We start from the raw sequence: 20,016 nt of genomic DNA, 5'->3' as shown, positions 1-20,016 counted from the left end.
CATCTAATAAAGGTTTTCAAATCCAGGGGCACAGGATGATTTAAGGAAGTGCAATAACATTTATTAATGGTCTTTTAATAACAATATAACAGCAACAATTAGGATAACTTTTGATAGAATCTACATTAAAATAGATGCGAAACAAATAATAAATCTTCGTCACCTGACGCGCACGTGCTATCACGCTTTTTAACATGGCGCATAGTGAGGACAATATTTTCAAAGCCTACATTCCAAACAAATTCAGACTTTCCAAAAAATACTTGAACTTCTGCAGCTTCGACTCAAATCCTGAGGCTCCCTGTTCCGACAATGATGAAACATATTGAAGAAACTGATTTATCCCAGAAAACGACAGCTGACTGGACGCGCCTCATCCAGTAACACTTGGATGCACGAACGGGGAATTTCTCTCGCTACTTTCTCGTTAAGAAGTTCAGTGAGTTAAAAGACAAGCGGTTCGTCGACTACCCCATTTGATTTTGAATATTTAGATTAAATTGCTGGACTATTTTAACCCATGAAGAACAGTAAGAAATGCTGCAGCTGACCTGACGGCATGTTGAAAAACTCGCAACAAATAGTAAAATGGATCAGTTTGTTTTTCCACCGTGTTTCCGATATGGAACAAAGGAAGAGTTTCATTGCTACTACTTTTTATAAACTATAGTGACCTAAAAGTGTAAAACTGGACTCTCAGCCAGGCTTAACCAGAATGAAGAGGAAACAAGTCGAATGCTTCTCTGGACATGCGTTTTGCTCTGACGCCCTGGTTTGGGATCAAAATAAGCAGGCCCATCCGTCTAATTAATGTAAGTTGTGTATGCTCACACATGCGTGTATGTATGTAACTCCATTGTATGTAGCCTAAACGTGTGTAAAATGCAGTTGAATATGTGCGTCGCCGTCAGTTTGAAAAGAAAAAAAGGGCCGCAGTCAAAAAAGTTCGAAAACCACTGATTTAATATGATGCTAAGCAGGATTGAGGTAACGTTGGTTTTATATATTTATAATTCGTTCAGTGACAACTTGTGACACACAATATTATGCAAGTATGACTTGAAAGCAACATTAGCACTATTTAATTGACTGTGGAGAAGGCTGTACTTTGTGTCATTGGTTGCTTATATGATTTCATTTATAAAATCTTGATTTATTTAAATCTTAATATATTTTATTATATATGATTTATTTAGAATTGTCAATGAACATTTTTATGAAATTATATTATTATGGAGAAAGTCTAAATGTGTGAATATAAAACCAATTTTACCTCAATCAAAGCAGGTGACTTTTTTTGTCAACAAAACAAAGAACCATCTCACTGAAACAGTGCTCACTGATGATGACTCGTACAATAGAAGGAAACAGCTGATGACACTTTTACAGTAACAATGAAGCATGCAGGCTAAATTAAAAATAATATTAACCCCGACTCCTGGTCATAAGTTGAGACCTTATTGAAAGAATTGCAGAGATTAGAAAGAACAGAAAGAACGTTATTTACATTATTACCTTCAACCAACAGCCCTTAAAGGGTTCGAAGGTTATAATAAAGTTGTAAATAATCTCCTTGTTAATAATCAAGTTTCTTGCACAAACCAACAATTTTGTTTCAGATCTCAGTGTCTCAGCTAAGGTAATCTTGGATGGCTTGAGGTTGAGTAAATTCAATTCAATCTTCATTTCTGGGTGAAGTGTAGGCTATACGATGACTCTAATCTGAGCCAGTCACAATCAATCAATGTTTGTGTTCATGTTATACTTGATGTTTAGTTATTTTATCCTTGTGAACTGTGTAATTTGTAGGTGTAAAAATGTAAATTTCTTTGAGTCTTCCCAGCAGATTCTTAAAGATATTTTAGATTTAATTGGATTTCATTAAGTCTACAAAAATGTAATAAATATGATCATTTCTTCATGTTTGTTTCCAGAGCATTTCAAATCCAGCGGTTAGTGCACACACTAGTGATTTGTAGCTATTAAATAATCGACTGATGTTAGTGTGGTAACCTTCCAGAAATTATCGACCCATTAAGCAATTTACATCATGTTCCATGATGCAACGGTCTCAGCATAATTTCTGATTGCATAACAGTGCAGTCGATATTCAGTAAAGCTCTGCTTTAAAGCCAGAGGGCTTTAACCTCATGATAAAAAAACACAAGGCTACATAATTCTTAAAACTTTATTGAGTTTTCCTTGCTAAAAAGGGATCCTTTCAACTCAGGAGACGTGTTACAAAAATAAGCATTTTCACTCATTCGACATGCGACTGCTTCCTTTTGCACCCCTGTCTAACCTTTCCGCAGCAAAGCTCAATGAATATTTAATGAAGCCCCTCTGCGCTTCACAAAAATAAGACACAGAAGGCATCATACAGAAAATAAATAAATGCTTTTTAAAGGTCATTTCCATATACAAATATAATTTCTTATGAAGCTTATCATACAAAGCACATCCTTTCACCTACAGAATAACATTTACAAAACACACAGTGTGGTGGAGGCCTTCCCAAAAATATATTACACAAATGCTAAAGGAGTGCTTTACATAGTGTTTCGACGTATGTGTTATATATTAAGATAATAGCCCACTTTTACATATACGTTCTCTGTAGTCCATAGGTTGAACGTCACAAAAAAAAAAACTCGATCCCACTCACCCCCATTCATGAACATGCAGCTTGAGATGTGTCATCTATGCTAATTTCAACAGTACAAAATGTGGACAGAAAGCATTACTGGAACAAACGTCACATTTTTATCCAAATAATCTGAAAAAATCCTGTCAAAATAAGACATTTACATAAGTCATCTTTATGAAATATAAATATTGTAGTAGAATATTCACTAGATTTAATGTACGTTTTCATGTGGTAAGGCACTTTATATAGGCATCGTTGTGTTAAGGCAAAAGCTAACATACAATTTTTATAACTACCTTCCTGAACATATCACTGCTAATACGATAGCATCTGGATTGGCATTCATCATACAGTATACATATTTTAGATGTGAATAATAGTTCATATTTCTGAACTATTTTTAAGAAGGATCCATGCTTTTGGATCTACTGAATCTGCCAAGCATAAAACCAGTGGTGGCTTCTTAAAATCAAACGCTTTCTTCGAATAACGGCAGAATAATAGTTGTCCAACATTAAAATAAAACATATTCATATATATGTGAGGATGTAACCTTGTATTAGTAGGTCTGACGGAAACATAATATTTACAAATGCAAGCATCTTAAACAAAACTTAAACGTGCTGTAACACTCTTACATAAGGGCTCGTAACAATGGACATTTTTGGAAAAAATAAATATGTTTTATGACGATTGAAGACATTCAAAACAGAGTCACACAGAAATTAAACACTGTTTTAAGCTTAATGTGGAAAACTGAATATGTACTGTAAGTAACTTGTATAAGTAATCACTTTGACATTTATATATATATATATATATATAGGCTATTTTTTTGTAACAAATAGAGATTCCTTTTCTTTTTTTTTCGACCCCAAAGGTCCACTTTTCAGCACATTTGGCCTCTGGAGTAAATCCTACCTATGTATAGCAGCCATAGAATATGAACATAGAGAGTCAATCAATGCCTCTGTAGCAAAAATAAAGCTATAATAATAATGACAGATTAAACAAACTGTACAGAAACGTTATGGTGACAGCAAATGTTTATCCCCTAAATGCTAAACTGCTGAGGTTATAGAAACATGAGAACGTCCTGGTCAAACAAACAAACACAGACAGACAGACAAACAGTCTCTTCATTTGCTCAAATCTCAAGCCTCCTGCGAAACAGTAAGGAATTCCTTCTGGAAAAGCGTATGTTCTTCACGATCCTCACATCTGTACAGTTCTTCAAGAATGGTGAAAGAAACATCTTCAGTCTTTCTTCCAGTGCAAACAATGGGAGTGAGTTTTAAAGGAGGGAGGCTGGAGGAAGAGAGTGGGGTGGGGGTTTACCGACAGGCGCAGGAGTCCACTGTCATGTTAGGGTAGACCTTGAGGACCACGTTCTTGTCTTCGTCGAAGAAGAGAATGCTTAGGGATGACATCTTTTCGGGCACACAGCAGGGCTCCGGGATGCCCGGCACCACACCGACTGCCCGCACGATGCTCTGAATGGTGGCGTGATTGGAAGGTTTCAGAGACTGAAGGGAGAGGAAAAGAGGTTGAGCACATTTGATTTCAGGAGTTGTCTTTAAAAAACATGTTGTATGGTTCTCGGTTTGAAATATCAATGATCCGGTGTCTGTATTGTTTTTCTTAGAATTATTCAAAGACAGTCCTGCTATGTGATGGCTGTTGTTGAACATTTTTGAGTTTAATCAAAATGAACTGAAACTTTGGTTTGGAAAAGTCAAAATAAATATACCGTTCCTAAGATATATATAAGATTTTTTTTTATTTACGTTTATTTAGTTTTTTTTTTTTAGGTCAACGGTATCTACAGCAGAAAAGATACCGTTTTAAATTGTAAAGAAATCTGTGTTTTTGAAATGAATGAAGACTTCAAAAGTCAATTATTTATTGGAATTATTTAGTCTGACATGTTTACTGTTACAAAATATTTAAAATGATTCTTAAAATAGGATATATTGTGTTAAAAGGGGAAAAAGTTTTAGTTTTTACCCACACATTTAAAAAGAACATATTTTAGAGCAGTAATCACGATGTGGTAAAAGCGTGATATTATATCCAAGGTTATCATACTGGCAGAATCTTATACCAGCCCATGCCTAGTTGGAACATCAAGTTGAATTTTATAAACCCACAAAAATGTAGTTTACATGTGGTAATACGTTTATTTCACTAAAACTCTTTAAAAGTGTTTAAGATTTTTTCCTCAACATTTTTAAAATATATTTATTTGTTGAAAAAAGCTGAAATAAGATGTAAATTCTAGTTGCAACTAACTGAAATAAGTGCTAAAATGACTAACTAAAATAAAATAAAATATTTATATAATATAAACTAATTAAATTTCATATAAGCACATAAGAAATTGAGCAAAAATTTAAAATAAAATGCAAAAATAAAAATATCTTCAAAATATTAATACAAATAATAAAATAATACTACTAATACATTTCTGTCCAAAAATACAATAAATTGTACAAATATGTTTAAATTATTGTACGAATTTTTTTATTTCTATAGGTCCGGTCCTTTTTCTATATCATTCCATCAAAATAAACTAAAAATAAAACATGGAAATCAATTATTTTGAACTTATATGCAATAATACAATGTACAGTATGAGAAATAGAAGTTGATTTGACATCATTATTTCATTTCTCCTATTAAATATTGTTCTCTGTGTTTTTAAACATTATCTTTCAATAACTGTTTTTGGCATAGGAAATGCACTATTAAATATGCACCACTGGTGCTGATAAATGATTAATAATTGATTCAACTGTGCTACCCTAATGTGCTGAAATGAGTAAACTTCTACTTTTTTTGTTTTGAATATTTATCATCAAACAAATACATTATAAAGTAAAACCTCTATTTATTTAGGTAAGATTGTAGCACAGAAAACACCCCAGATGAAAGGCCTTTGGTAGAAATCTCTTACAGTGGCAGTTTTATGATGACAAACGACATGTACGGTGTGATAATGGATACTGAATGAACTGCTGTTCTGCCCGCAGTGTCAACTGGAAAGATTTACGGCTCTTTATCCAGACGGCCACTAGATGGAGCCTTTTTAAAAATTATTATTTCTCTCAAGCCAGAATCTTTGCTTTTCTCTACTGCTGTGGTCAAGTATATGACAGACAAGCATATTAAAGAAACACTCAACTTTTTTTAGAAATAGGTGCATTTTTCAAGTCACCTAGAGTTGAACAAATGACTTTTGCCATTTTCATTCAGCTGATCTAGCGGATCACTTTTAGCTTAGCTTAGCATAGATCATTGAATCTGATTAGACCATTAGCATCTTAAACAATGACATTTTGTTGTTGCATCATGTACTTAGACCTATGGAAAATGAAAAGGTGCTATTTTTTAGGTAGATATGGCTAGGAACCATACTATCTTTTTAGTGCCTTGCTACACTGTAAAAAAAATGTGTAATTTTACGTTTTTTTTCTAGAAGCTGGGGTGCCGGGAAAAAAAAGTATAATAGCAGCTGTTAAATTACAGAAATTTACTGTAAAATAGCACAGGTTGAATTACTAAAATTTACCCGAAATTTTAATTTAAGGAAATTTCTGTAATTTAATGTTCACTATTTTTCGGTAAATTTCTGTACCCCAGCTGCTGTAAATAAATTGTAAAATTACGGATTTTTTTTTTACAGTTTAGGTAACCAGTCTTGCATAATATTTATGTGCCTGCTGCTGCCATGGTACAGCAGACAAATGTCTTGATTATTACACCGGAGTGAGAGAATAGTTCCTTGCCATATTAGCCTAGAAAATAGCAACTTTTTATTTTTCAAAGATCTTAGTACATGATGTAACTACAGAAGACTTGAGCTTTACAAAGAAAAATTATCAAATGCTTGTTTTTTGTTTTTGAGTGAGATGCTAATGGTCTAATGCGGTCTAATTATATATGTTAAGTTAAGCTAAAGGTGCTCCTGCTAGACCAGGAAATAGACTGAATGGATTCAAAAATGGAAAAAACTTAACTGTTTACCTCTAGGGGACTGTAAAATAAGCCAATTTCCAAAAAAGTGGAGTAATCCTTTAAATGGTACCACATATTAGCTTCTTGCTAACTTTAAGGTAAATCCTAAATAACTGACTAAAAAACATGTGGATTTCTGTAAAGTAGACAACTTACCTTTGGCATGGGGAACTGACATGATCCAGAACAGTAATACGCATCAAACGACTTTGGTGAGATAATCCACTCGCTCCAGCCGATATCAGCGAAGTCCACCTTTAAATATCTGCGAGCACAGTTCCTGGGCTCGTTCCACTGCTTCTTGCGAGCTTTTTTAATGGTCTGCTCATCGAACTGCAGGAGCGGGTTCTTGTGTCGTGGGTTCTTGCGAGGCTTCTTGCGGGGCCGCTTGACCGTTTTGCTCTCCATCGGATCATAAGGGCTGGCCTCATCCCATGTAGGGATCTCATAAGGGTACTCTGGACCTGGGAGCTCATTGTTCTGCAGCGGAAGGAGGATGTTGGTGGATCGTCTGCTTCGATGTTGTGCGGATGCGTTGCGGTTATGCGATTCCAGCATATGAAGATTGGGCAACAGTCTGCTTTTGTGTCTCTGAAGGGTGGACACCACACTTTCAGGTTCAGAAATGGCTGAGTCATTTGCGTAGACTAGAATGTAAGGAGATCGGTCTGACAAGAGTTTCTTCCAGGGTTGGTGCCCTCTGGAGTTGATGTTAATGCCTATGAGGAGCTGGTCGTGATGCTTGGCTTGGTTGACCACACGAGTGATGTCTTTCCACTGCCATGATATGAAGTCCCAGTGCATCGTGGAGATGTTGATTGGAAAATGGCCGATGGTTCTAGTTGTGTTTTTCACTAAGCTGAAGCTCCAGACGTCAAGGTGAACGTGAGCTTGTCTTCTGAGGTTGTGTTGAGCACAGCTCTTGTGTTTTGAGCATCTGTGGCTGCTGTTGTGAAGATCACCAATGTAGTAGTGCAGCGTCGCTGAGAGAACATCTTCAGACTTGGTGAGGGATGTGAGGTTAAAGATCTGCAACTGCCTATTGTTGATGGTTCCTGATAGGGATCCAAAAACAAAAAACAAATTTTGAATGTGAAAAGACCCTGTTAAGTATGATTCTTAAATGTTATGAATTACGAGGACACAATGCATGTTCTTATAACTCAACTTAATAGAGTGTAAGGTCATGTCATTATACACATTTCTGTGCTTGTAAGCAACCAAAACCAGTACAAACACACAAAACATGACTTTAAAAATTGAAGTAGTCCTGAAACACTTGTGTAGTTGATGAAACCATGTTTATTTACCTATATTGTTTGATACTGTGCCCAAGCAGAATCCTAATGTAGCTAAATCTATTTGAATATCACATTTGAACATCACCTATAATCTATTTGAACATCACATTTGAATTTGTGTCTTTAATATTAAACTGTAGAGTTAAAATATATATTTATGAAAACAAAACCATGTTTTCACAACACTTATAACTTATAGCCACTTTTCAATTCCCACTTCAGTAATAACCTGCCACACATCTTTAAAAAAAAGAGACCATACCTAAGTCTTTACACGAACGCATTCAAGATTTTCAAATTCATTTTCAGGTCTGTGGTCAAAAAGTGGTTACCAGGTCATGAATTGATTATAACTACTGCATGTAGTTTTGTACTACAGTAGCATTAATGCAACAAAAAAGACTATTGTACATTCTGTGCTGAATGTAGTATTTACTTAAGCAACAGATAAAGAAATCAGTGCAAATACAAGCACACGAGACCACGAACTAAACACCAGAGGGCGGTATAGGTGCATGGGCTGCCATGTCTAATGAATAAGCCACTTTAGCCGTTTTTTTCAGTCGCTTATAGGCTAAATGTGTGAAGTCGGGGCAGCGCTATTTAGTGGATTTTCTGTCTAGCAGTGCGCAAACAACTCATTAAAGCAAAGTTGAACTCTGCCCAATGCCATTATAAGTCTTTTATTTACTCCTAGACTATATTTAAATTAGAATATAAAATGTATATATAAGTACCTAATAATACATCTAAAATGCAACAAATACAGTGACCGCTTTTTAAACTTTTTTTTTCCTGAGACTTTAGTAAACATTGTTTCTAATGTTGTCGCTTAATTTGGGTTTTTGTGAAGGAGAGATCTGGCAACACTAGTGCAGTTTTACTATCAGCGTCTCAGCCTGAGCGAGCAAAAGATATTTGTCAAACCAGCGATTAATGTTCAATAAACATCACATCTCATACCTGAAACATGATTTAACTAAACGAGAATCGCTAAATCCACCTGCAAATGCTAAAGACGGACGATCGCTTGTTTGGTCAACAACTCTGTAGAAAAAAAAGTTCAGCTTGCTCACTCAGTGACATCCAATAACAATAAAGTCTTAAAACCAACTTGTGAAATGATTTATGAAACGCCACAGGACAGGCTGTTCAACTAGAGCTGATGTCTCGTGCAAAACCAAACCAACAGGTGTAATAGCACCAACTCTTAAAGAGATAGTTCACTAAATCAATTTATTGTTTTATTTAGTGGCTCACTGCTTTAGTTATCATCTGCACATTCCGAAAAATCTCTTTGGTTTAGATATAAGAGAACAATGTAATGGAAACAATAGATTCAAACAGAGATAAGACGCAGACAGATTGTGTTGACTATTTTGACTGAATATTCCGTCAGTTGAAGCGCAAAACGAACAAGCCACTATTGAAAACCTTTTCAAACGTGACATGACGATTGCATGGATCTGTTTAGTCAATTACAACATAATCAATTGAACACTTACCCAAATGGCCCTTGAAGCTGCGGACAGTGTTTCCGTCTTTGAGAGGGAATCCCGCGCTGGTGTATTTGGCGTAGAGCATCTGCATGTGCTCTGACAGCGTGTCCTGCTCGCTCTTCTTCACATGCTGCTTCTCTGGCTCTTCTGCTTTTTGTCCAAGTTGCACATCTTTAGAGAACCCCATGACAGGCGTTTTAAGCACAGCACAGTATCCACAGCACAGATAACCGCATCCCAACAGGAGGACAAACAGCCGCTGACAGCGATCCATGCTGGAGGTGCGGGACTATGGAAGCTGATCTAGGTGTAGTGTATCAGTGCTGCTGAATACCTAAACAAACTCTTGTCTCTTGAGAAGGAGAGCATCACATGGGCCCCCGAAATAAGGCAAAAAGGGTGAGAAAATGAAAAAAAGAAAGTTAAACGAGATGTCACTTTGGTGTAGGCTACTCAACATAATAGTCCATATGCACGTTTCCAAAGATCGACGTTCATGCAGCAGAATTCAGTCCTTGTGTAAAATGATGTCCGTGTGGGTTTGATCTGCTGTAGTCTTAATGGTCAGGCTTGATCCTCGGTTTTGTATCTGAGCGATGCTGTCCTCAGCCAATCGCGCCTCTTGTCTGCGTTCATTGAAGGTAAAGCGTGTCGCGCTAGTAATATATAAGGCTTATGGGCGCATTCGGACACTATTGGGAAGTCCGACTAATTCTGCGAATCGGTTCTTTTGAACGGTTCTTTTCAAAGAACCGGTTCAATAAAGGGACTGATGTAGGTCACGTGCACTCTCGAGTACTCCGTAAAAGCTCTGCTCAAATTGTTGAAGTCAGAATAACATAAAATATAATCCATTTGTAAATTAAATACAATTTGCATTGACACTTTATTATACAATTATTTGGTTTAACCTGTTTTTTAACGTTTTAATAAAACAAATTTATTTAGGCTAGAAAACTAACCAGTTTGTAAACAACCTCTCAGAATTTTGTATTTATTAATGGGTATGGGATTTTCATTGTTTTTTTTTTATTTCATACATTATTTGCAGTTTGTTCACAATTTTACAGCTTCTCAATTAAGTCCAATACAGAAAAAAAAATCTTCCTGCATGTGCTTTAGACTCTAAAAGTGTCGGCTTATGAATCACCAAGGACCAGTGTCAGCCAAAAGTCCTTATTTTAATGCCCTTGAAAAAAAAAAGCCTAGATCTAGAATGGCATGTGGTTTTTCATGGTCTCACAGTTGAATGATCAGTTAAGCAGCCAGACTTGTCCAAAAGATTCACTTCAAAAGACTCGGTTAAATAATTGCTCATTAATTTTCATTCCGTCCAATTCAAGAACCATTGTAAACTATTTAAAAACAGAAAAAGGTTGTTTTGGATTGCAATATTATTTCACAATAGTTTTAATATGTGTATAACTTCGGTAGGAGACTTTAGCACTTGCTGAATCGCTCGTTTTCATTCCGCCCGATTCAAAACCGAAACACTTGTTTTGTGAACTTCATCAAGTGATTTATTGAAAAGATTTGATTCGCTCTCTATTACTACCAGCATGCTCTTCTTCACAAACAGAAGTATGAAGGTGTGACTTTGAGACAAAAAAAAAAAAAAAACTCAGCCGTAACGTAGGCCTAGTTACTGCACAGATGGCATTATTTATCGCGCAGGTTAGTGCATCAAAACATTTACGTCTTCATCGCACACTGCGCGCTGTGTACCCAGTCATGTGGATGCGTGTTGTAATGCTCGACAGTGAGATCCGCGAAACGTCTCTCAGCAAAGCTGTGTGTCTGGACTGACGCGCTGAATGACATGGCTTATGTGGAGCATTAAAGGCTCTCTGTCCCATTTAGTGGAGCTCAATGGCGATGAGCAGACACATCCTGCACAGCGGACTCTGATCCGGATGCTGCACCGCGACCCCTCCGCACCGCAGCCCCGCGTGCACGGCCTCAATATCCTCTGTCACGGTCTCTCTTTCAGGAGCATTGAGGAGGAAGTGATTGACTCCCACTCCAGACATCTGATGCCAGGGGACTTATTTTCAAGATACGGGTTTTTCAGATCTGTCCAAAGTGTAATTGCTGTACTGAAGGGAAAAAGTGGCCTGCGCTCTATAACCTATATTTATCATGTTTTATTTTGCCACTAGCTCTCTCTACGTCCACTGTGGGAGCCAGATTTTCACAAGCACATCTGCTGTGTTGATTTGTAGGTGTATGAATGAGCTGTGCAGTTGTGAGGGACTGGAGTGGGTAGTTTCATCACACTGCCACTCCACCACATGAATGAGGGCTGTGGCCTGTTAACTCAAACAGTTATGAATGTGGGTGAATCACCACCCACTTCTTGAAGCCCCCATCCTGGTGATTAAACAGAAACTTTATGTAGGTACTACACACACATGGTAAATCTATTTTTTTTTCTGTCAGACTGATTATGTGATATTAAGTTTAATATCAGGTATGTTGGACATTTGGGCTGCACGATATATCGCTTCAGCATCAATATCGCAATGTGCACACCTGCAATAGTCACATTGCAAGATATGCAATGTTCAGTCTGAATTATAGTAGACCAGGAGCTACAAAATTGTATTTAATTACTGTATTTGATTTATGCAAAAAAAAAAAATAAAGTTTCTTGTTTCTAGTCCAAATATGTACATTTCAAAGTGAAAACCAGATTATTTTGCTTACCACACTGGCAGAAAAGTTCGCTTGTTTTAAGGGAAAAAACTCTTCTAAAATGGAAAAACAAACTTTATTTTTACATGATTTAAGAAATAATTTGATATTTGAATAGAAGCGAGATAAAGCAAAGTGAGAAGTTTATTTTGGATTGTGATTATTCAATTTCTGTACCTGAATATGGTTGGGCTCCCCAGAAAAACATCAAATGGTGCCATTTAAAGTATCTTGTGAAACTGTATTCATATCACAATATTTATCACAGAAAAATAAAATATAGCAATATCAGATTTTACCAATAGCATGCGAACATGCAAATCAATCACAAATCAATCAAGTTAACTTAATAAATTGAATTGGAATGGAAATAAAACAATTAGGTTGTCCCCCAAAAATGTCAAGAATTGTGCTGTTTCAACTTAAAACAAAAAACAAAACATAGAAACGTTTGGAACCATTTGAAAGTGTAAGTAAATTAATTTTTTTGTGTCAATTTAGTCTTTAATTGATTGTTAGTAAAGACACCATTTTTTTGCAAAATCGGGTTAATGAAAATTAATAATGTACACATCATATTGTCAGCAATGTATACCGAAGTTTACACTCAGTAAAACTGTTCAAAGACTTTATAAATAAAACGGAAAGTTTTTTTTTCATTTTAGAGTATTTAAAAATAGAAAACCATTTCTAGCTTCGGTTAGGATAAGAAAAACTTAATTATTAAATTTGTACAGATTTAGTGATTGTTTCAAATAATATTGTATTGCATAATTATTGATTAAGGACAAAAAGTCCTTATTTTTTTCTTGCAAGTTAGCAATGTGCTGTTCCTACCAGTAATCGCCCTTCTTGTGAACTTGGCCAACTTGGCTAGAGTAAATCAGAACCATTCAAATACTAAGATGGCATCAGCAACCACCAGGAACCACCAGCAGTGCAATATCTTGCTGACTCCTTTTTTTTGTAAATTCTCAAAGAGAAAATTATTGACAGATGTATATCTAATGCCGGAACTCCCTGCAGTATCTTATGATCTCAATGTGTGTCCTTGTCTATTTCATGAAGTGTTTGGCAGCTTTTAGTCAAAATGAAGCTACAAGCAGTGATGCGGGGACATGAAAGAACCCCCATGTTTCTACAGGGATTTATCTTTGATTTGTTCAGACAAACAGAGGAGTTGTTTTAGATAAGAGTATACAATGCAAGGCTCAGGTTCCCAAGTGAGTGCATCACCAGACAATCTGGGAGAGCTCTGTCATTTAGCGGCTCAAATGTGTGATCGTTGATGATTAAAATGGGAAAGCATTTAGAAAAAAAAAACACACACAAAATGAAATTTGTATTCATAAATGAATTTTAATCTTGTTAAACAACTCAAAATAGTTTTACAGTGAAGTCTGAATTAGTATAGAAAATGAAAACCATAGATCAAAACGCACATATGTGCTACTCTACGCATCCAGATGTTGTGCACAAAAGGAAGTCAATAATGTAAGATTAACACTGTTTTTATATAGACGAAATTAGAGACTCTGTGTGTTTTAATACATTTAATTGGAGAGTGGCGTACAGGATCTGGTGGTGGGTTTTCTGATGACGTGATCATAAATGACAACATGCACATATAGGTCAGATTGGACAGGAGTTCGAGTGGAGCTATCGCCAGGTAATTCCTGTTGGATTACAGAAAATAAATAAATGGTGTTAAAACTGATTAGCCTTTCAAAATGTGAACTCAAATTTTCTACAGAAGAAAATTATGTATTTTCAAGCACCGTAGCAAGATTTAATGGATGCCAAAAAGCTTTTTAGTGGACTGAATCGTCCACACCTTTCTTACACACACTTCCAGTCTTTCTTACACACAGGTTATACTTATAGGAGACAAACATTATTCAGAGCACCTTAATAAATCTGTAATCCCACATTTAATGTTTTCACTTATCTTTAAGATTCAAAACACTGCAGTGCACAGAATTTCAATTTTGGATGCAACTCAAATGTCTGTTTACATTACTAAAGCAGAGAAAAAAATGCATATCTTGCAGTATAAGTTTGATTTGCTGTTTAAACATCTCTGTGGGTGTGACTTTAAAATATGGACTCCATAGGGTGCCTCCACCAAGAATAAATAAGATCTTAAGCCAGCTGGGATCCATTATTAAAGGGTAACATGTCAGAAGATTTAGGTTTACATTCATTCTTTGTATTTACCGTACATCAAACTTGTCTGGGTTAACCGATTTTTTGTTTAGAGCAAAGATAAATACAAACATATGCTGAACATTCCCCAAAAATGAAACGGAGCAAACGAAAAGCATTAGCTGTTGATTTATAAGGACTGGTTATCAGACTAAACCACCAACTGCTACTCTGGCGGGACAACCAACATGATTCCATCAAAAGTGAACATAACCCAAAGAAGAAGAATTCGGGTTTATAATTTTGAAATGTTCACATCGCTGGCTATGTCGAATGGGGTGTGAACAAAAAAACAAACAAACAAACAAATCAAATGCAGGGTTTAATATGCCATGATTCCACCAGTTTGGATGAAGGAATGCATCCACATGGGCAATGAGGTCATGCCTGGTGGGGGCCTGAGGTTGGATTCTGGGTGCACAGGCGGTTTCAGTGTCTGGGTTCCTTAGCCTCCCCTCGTTTTTAATAGCCGGCCTGGTTGGGGTGTGCTCGACCACAGGCAATACTCGCCTCTGCCATCTCGCCCTCAACGAGGCAGCCTGGGCGAGTTTGTGTTCAAAGAGGCCGGTCTGCAGCGTTGCCTCTTTTCCAAAATAGCATGCACTCATAGCTCCTGGGCACACAGGCAAAAAAATAGTGGCACAGGTTCCAGGACTGAATTTCGCGGTTTGCTCTAACCCACTCTGATGGATATTTTGAGAGATTGGAGCAAAAATGATACCCAGGTGCAACAATACAATCTCTCCACTTCACACGGAGGCTATTTGATATGATGATAGAAGGATTTCACGAAGACTCTTTCTGCTCACAGCTTGAATGTTGCTGTTAGGATTTTATGTGCACATGCGGGTTTTGTTCCGCTTTTGTTCACACCAAAATGAAAATTCATCATTTATTCACCCTTGTGTCATTCCAAACCATAGGTTTAATCATCTTTAGTACACAAATAAAGGTATTTTTAATCATATCTGCAAGATCTCTCCACTGAAAGTCTACAGTATATACCCAAAATTGAGTAGTTCCATAAAAGGCAGAAAAGACGTAATCTCTTCATGTGACAGAGCTATTTGTGATCTAATTTAATTTAGCCTTTTATGCGCCCATATACACAGAAATTCAGTGAATAATGTTTATGGCCTTGAAATTTTTTACAGAAGCTCAATCATGTTTGCTTGGCACACAAGAACCAGTGGTGTTCCTTTTTAAATGTCACAACAGCATGTTTGATCTTTTGCAAGAACCAATGAGCTTAGTTCTTCTGTGCTTGCTGATCAATGTTTAGCATATATGAATAAAAACCTAAATTACGTTGGCGCCAATAGCCTAGTGGTAAAGTGTGCTGACATATAGCTCTGAGATGCGCATGGCAACCTAAGTTTGATTTCTGGTTCAAAGTTCTTTGCTGTTCCTTCCCTCCTCTCTCTGCTCCCAAAGTATTCCTATCTCAACTCCACTGTCCTTTATAATAAAGGTAAAACCCCCTAAAAAAACTACACTATACATAACGAAATGACAAAAAGTCATGAGAGTATATTTTTATGTTACTTTAATTGTTTTTTAATAAGTTAATAATGTGACTCAACTTCAAAAACAAAATTTTAATGCAACAAACCTCAGGACATTCACATTTACTGCACTTGAATCGGTTTAAGTTAAATAAACTCAAAATAATCCTTAAGTTGGGTCATTTTAACTTGAGCCAACTTTTTCTTTTTTACAGTCTTAGCATAATTTTAGTCAGTTTGACTGATGTAAATTGAGATTACTAGAAAAATTCAACTAAAAATTTAGACAGCAATGTGCATAGGTACAGCATTATATGTATATCAATTTATTTTTCATTTCTTTATGAATTTTTCTATGCATCCAAGTTTTAAGTGAAAAAAAAATGCAATGGCGACAGAAACCTCACAAATTTGATTTAAAAATATATATTTGCAAAGACAGAAAAAAACTTTGTGTTTTAGAACAACACAAGGGTGGGAAATGATGATGGAATGTACATTTTGGGGTGAAATAACCCTGTAATCAATGGATTAAAAAACTGTATCTAATAGTAATACAGAGAAAATACAATGGCCTTTCTAATCCTTAATCAGGCTTGACTGATTCATTACACAAATACTCTGTTAAACATAGTGCAGGTGTTGGTTTACTTGTGGATGGTAAATAAGAACTGAGAGAGAGGTCAGCACTCTGTTTACCCCTCCTATCAAAGCTGCTCACCTCTGGGTCAACATTCAAGATTTTCCTGTCGTTCTTGCACTTGAAGAGCAGACCGCTTGGATTCTCCGTGATTACCTCATAGTTTGAGCTGTTATTGTGTTTGGACTTCTGCGTCCTCCAGTTGTAGAAGCTGAAAGAAAAGGTTGAGGTTAATACATTTCTAATTGTTTAGAGATTAAAATGCATGCCTTAAAGGTTTAGACTGAAAAACACTGCAGTATGATTGAACCACTTGGGGGAATAAAATAAACTTAAGACTATAATGTAAAAATGCTCACCTGAAAAAAAATGAGGATGTGCTTTGTTTGCTATTCTTAAGAAAATGATTTCATTTAAAGTTTCTAGTTTGATCAAATGTGCACTTAGAAAAGCCAGGTGTTAAACTGTGTATAAGACATTCAGTCTATTCAGTGTTTTGGACAAATGGAAATTGTTTTGCTCCTCCATTCTTGTTCTATGTATTGTTATTGACAACTGCTACAAGGCAGAAGTGCAGTCATGCTCTTGACATTCAAAAAATTATATTTATGGTGCATTTTTCTCTCAAAAATATTAAATAGCTAAAAGGAATTAATATGGCTGGAGAACATTTTCAATTATAATAAAGAAACAATACATCTTTAATTTTAATTGTGAGGACTAAATCATAGAAATCTAAAAGAACAGTTGAATTGAGCGCTGTTAAATAACATATCGCAGAATATCTCTGAATATGTCAGACAGTGGCATAAATGAAAGAATTTGTTTTGTAAATGAAATATTTATGATTTGGATATTTTAACAGTTGTAACAGTATTTTAAACCAGGGGTTCCCAAACTTTTCAGCCTGCGACCCCCAATATGACGATGCCAGTGACTCGCGACCCCCAATATCCTGGTTATGAATACAGAAACCTTGCATGCAATGTCATACACACACCAATACACCCAGGGATATTCTTCGTTTAATGTCAGTGCGGTAAATGGGCCAGAAACTTTAACCTGGTGTTATAAAATCAATCTGCTGCATCTGACGCTATTGCTGTGTCTTTAATATAATGCAATTACCACTGGGGTCGCAATCCAATAGAACTAGTAACTATAAGCGACTAAAGTAACTATAAAGTAATTATAAACGACTATATTTTTTCTCTTCTGTAGGTTATGGATAAAATATGGTCATTCCTATATGATTTAAGAATAATAAATAGATTTTTTAAAATCACCAGGCGACCCCCCCCCCCCTTCATTGTCCCGCGATCCATCGAGGGGTCCCAACCCCCACTTTGAGAACCCCTGTTTTAAATGATATTTTAACTGTCATAACAGTATATTAAAAGATATTTTAACTGTAACTTTGCAAGTTTGTTAATATAATTTGTTAATATGAATATTTAATTTTGTATTTATGTGATAATCCATTATCCATCCATATTTATTTGGATGTTCACAGGCGTTTTCCTTGTGTTTAACATTACACATTGCATTGTGTTGTATTTAATATTTTATTGTCTGTAAACACATTTTAATGTCTATAAACTTAATGCAAACTAGTAATTGTAGTTGGCAATTCCAGCGTTTGTGTGGCACGGTGGCTCAGTGGTTAGCACTGTCGCCTCACAGCAAGACGGTCGCTGTGTCCAGCCCCTGCTGGGTCAGTTGGCATTTCTGTGTGGAGTTTGCATGTTCTCCCTATAATGGTGTGGGTTTTCTCTGGGTGGTTTCCCCTTCAGTCCAAAGACATGTGCTATTGACCTTATTCTTCAATGTGGAACGTCCGATTCAGTTGCCTATGGGAGAAATGACTAGAAATAATAAACTGCAAAAACAGTCAAACTACTAGCTCTACAAACAAGTGCGTTCATGAAAAATCAGACAAAGCAGAATAATATAATATAATATAATATAATATAATATAATATAATATAATATAATATAATATAATATAATATAATATAATATAATATAATATAATATAATAATAAAAATCAGTTTACAACATCAAGCAGCGTTAACAAGCTGTTTTTAACATCTAGAAATGAATGGAAGTGAATTAGAATTCTTGAGCCAAAAAGATTCAAATGGCTGTGCCCGCTCGTACGCAATAGATGAATTGGTCATAGTAGATCAATAGATTAATTGAATAAGCTAAATTGGCTGTAGTGTAAGAGTGTGCATGCGAGAGTGTATGGGTGTTTCACAGTGATAGATTGCAGCTGTAGGGGCATCCCTGCAAAAAACATATGCTGGATAAGTTGGTGGTTCATTACACTGTGGTGACCCCTGAAAAAATAAAGGGACAAAGCTGAAAATAAATGAATCAATTCCAGCATTATGATTTGTGACATTAAACTCAAAATAAATATTCTCAGAGCAATGGTCAGCAATGGTCTCAGGTTTTTCTAATAGATATTTAAGGCTGAATAAGAATCGCTTTTGCAGACAAAATTACTCAGAATGCCAGATTTGACATTACAATTTTTTTTTTATTTCAAAACATTCATAGTAAAAAACGAGTTCGAATCCCGACTGGACCAGCTGGCATTTCTGTATGGAGTTTGCATGTTCTCCCCGTGTTGGTGTGGGTCTCCTCCGGCTACTCCGGTTTCCTCCATAGTCTAAAGACATGCACTATAAGTCTATAAGTGAAATGAATAAGCTAAATTGCCCTAGTGTATGAGTGAATGAGTGTGTATGGGTTTTTTCCAGTACTGGCTTGCTGGGAGTTCATTCTGCTGTGGCGAATAAAGACTAAGCTGAAGGAAAATTCATATATATATATATATATATATATATATATATATATATATATATATATATATATATATATATATATATATATATATATATAGTACCCCAATACCTATTTCATTTGTTTTCTTTTCTTGCAGTGTACATGCTTTCATTTTCCAAGTGAATTCTTAAAGAAAAGAACTTTGAAATGTAGCCATTTGACTATTTTAGTCTTTGCATAGGCATTTCACTGATGTATCAGTTTCCCTCTAATTGAATGCAGAGACGTTGGGATATTTATTTGAATATGTTCAAGAATAGATGTCCAGCTTCAAAAATCGATGTTCGCACATGAGCTCCTACACAACTTTCAAGACATTCCAAGCTAAAGGAGAAAAACACTGCTCCAGAAAATTCCGGTGTCTGCACTGATCAATTTAAAGACTGAGACCCAGCAGGCCACTCTAAATAGCCGCGAGAATAGATCTAAAATATAATTAATGTACGCAATAAGCTAAAATGAAAAACGAGAGCATCTGGCCCAAGCTCAACTGCTGGAAAACAGCTGCTTTGCAGAAACACAACTCCAAATGTCACACTCTGAGGCAGCGAGGCTTGCGCAAATGGACCTCAGCTTTTCCCAAGCAGTAGTTTGTGGTCCAAGAACAAAGCTGGACTTTGGGGAGAGGCTCTTTATAAATCTGAAGGAGAGGCA

General features: G+C 36.0%; 2 protein-coding genes across 6 annotated transcripts in view; both read right to left on the bottom strand.

Annotated features, from left to right (window-relative positions):
* Positions 1 to 2,172: 2,172 nt before the first annotated feature.
* Positions 2,173 to 9,774, bottom strand: bmp3 (bone morphogenetic protein 3). The gene is given in 3 exon segments (NM_001077765.1): positions 2,173 to 4,173; positions 6,821 to 7,719; positions 9,471 to 9,774. Coding segments are annotated over 3 exon segments (1,359 nt in total). The 5' UTR covers positions 9,739 to 9,774; the 3' UTR covers positions 2,173 to 3,981.
* Positions 9,775 to 13,497: 3,723 nt separating this feature from the next.
* The window catches only part of cfap299 (cilia and flagella associated protein 299), a 101,466-nt gene continuing 94,947 nt past the window's right edge, over positions 13,498 to 20,016 (bottom strand). For 2 of the 5 annotated variants that reach the window (XR_012405947.1, XR_012405950.1), the window contains 2 exons: positions 15,551 to 16,719; positions 13,498 to 15,452 (listed from right to left, as the gene is read on the bottom strand). Coding sequence is in view for 1 of the 5 variants with exons in the window: in NM_001115124.1 (NP_001108596.1) it covers positions 13,712 to 13,834; positions 16,590 to 16,719 (253 nt within the window). In the remaining 4 variants the exon portion in view is untranslated. 5 annotated transcript variants of the gene reach the window in all.

This window comes from Danio rerio, chromosome 5 (assembly GCF_049306965.1).
Source record: "Danio rerio strain Tuebingen ecotype United States chromosome 5, GRCz12tu, whole genome shotgun sequence".
Classification (NCBI taxonomy): domain Eukaryota; kingdom Metazoa; phylum Chordata; class Actinopteri; order Cypriniformes; family Danionidae; genus Danio; species Danio rerio.
Note: the sequence above shows the minus strand (reverse complement) of the source record. Positions and strands in the feature narration are given on the sequence as shown.